The sequence below is a fragment of the Gavialis gangeticus genome, unplaced genomic scaffold, assembly GCF_001723915.1.
Source record: "Gavialis gangeticus isolate Ggan-Ray unplaced genomic scaffold, GavGan_comp1, whole genome shotgun sequence".
NCBI lineage: Eukaryota > Metazoa > Chordata > Crocodylia > Gavialidae > Gavialis > Gavialis gangeticus.
The window spans coordinates 58,180,561-58,180,905 of record NW_017729022.1 but is presented as its reverse complement, the minus strand read 5'-3'; the positions used below and the strand labels follow the sequence as shown (position 1 = coordinate 58,180,905).

The following is a 345-nucleotide window of genomic DNA, read 5'->3' as shown; positions in this document are numbered from 1 at the left end:
CTCTCCTCAGGTCTGGAGAACACCTTGGTGTCTTTACTTATTTGGAAACCAGACCAATAATCCTTTCTCCTGAGGAATCATCTCAGGCGTGGTGAGACAAAGCTGATGTTTTCAAGATGGAAGATTCATTAGCTTCAGAAGATTTGCTAATGTAACATTACATCTTATCTTTCTACCTGGGTGTGGCAAGGCACTGTTGGTGCCTGCCACTTTAAGGCCCGAACCAAGCAGCCAGCAGGTGCTTAATTGCAGCAGCCATTTTAGATCCATGGCTGCCTATATAAACAGGGCAGTTTGCTGCTGGGAGCAGGCAGTAACATTGCCTAGCTACAAGGCTCTATGCAA

At 46.1% G+C, this 345-nt stretch overlaps 1 protein-coding gene across 1 annotated transcript in view; it reads right to left on the bottom strand.

Annotated features, from left to right (window-relative positions):
- The window catches only part of HAL (histidine ammonia-lyase), a 62,567-nt gene that overhangs the window by 33,807 nt on the left and 28,415 nt on the right, over positions 1-345 (bottom strand). The window contains 1 exon segment of the mRNA XM_019515055.1: positions 1-2. This exon segment is cut by the window's left edge and continues 105 nt beyond it. Within this exon segment, the coding sequence (XP_019370600.1) occupies positions 1-2 (2 nt within the window).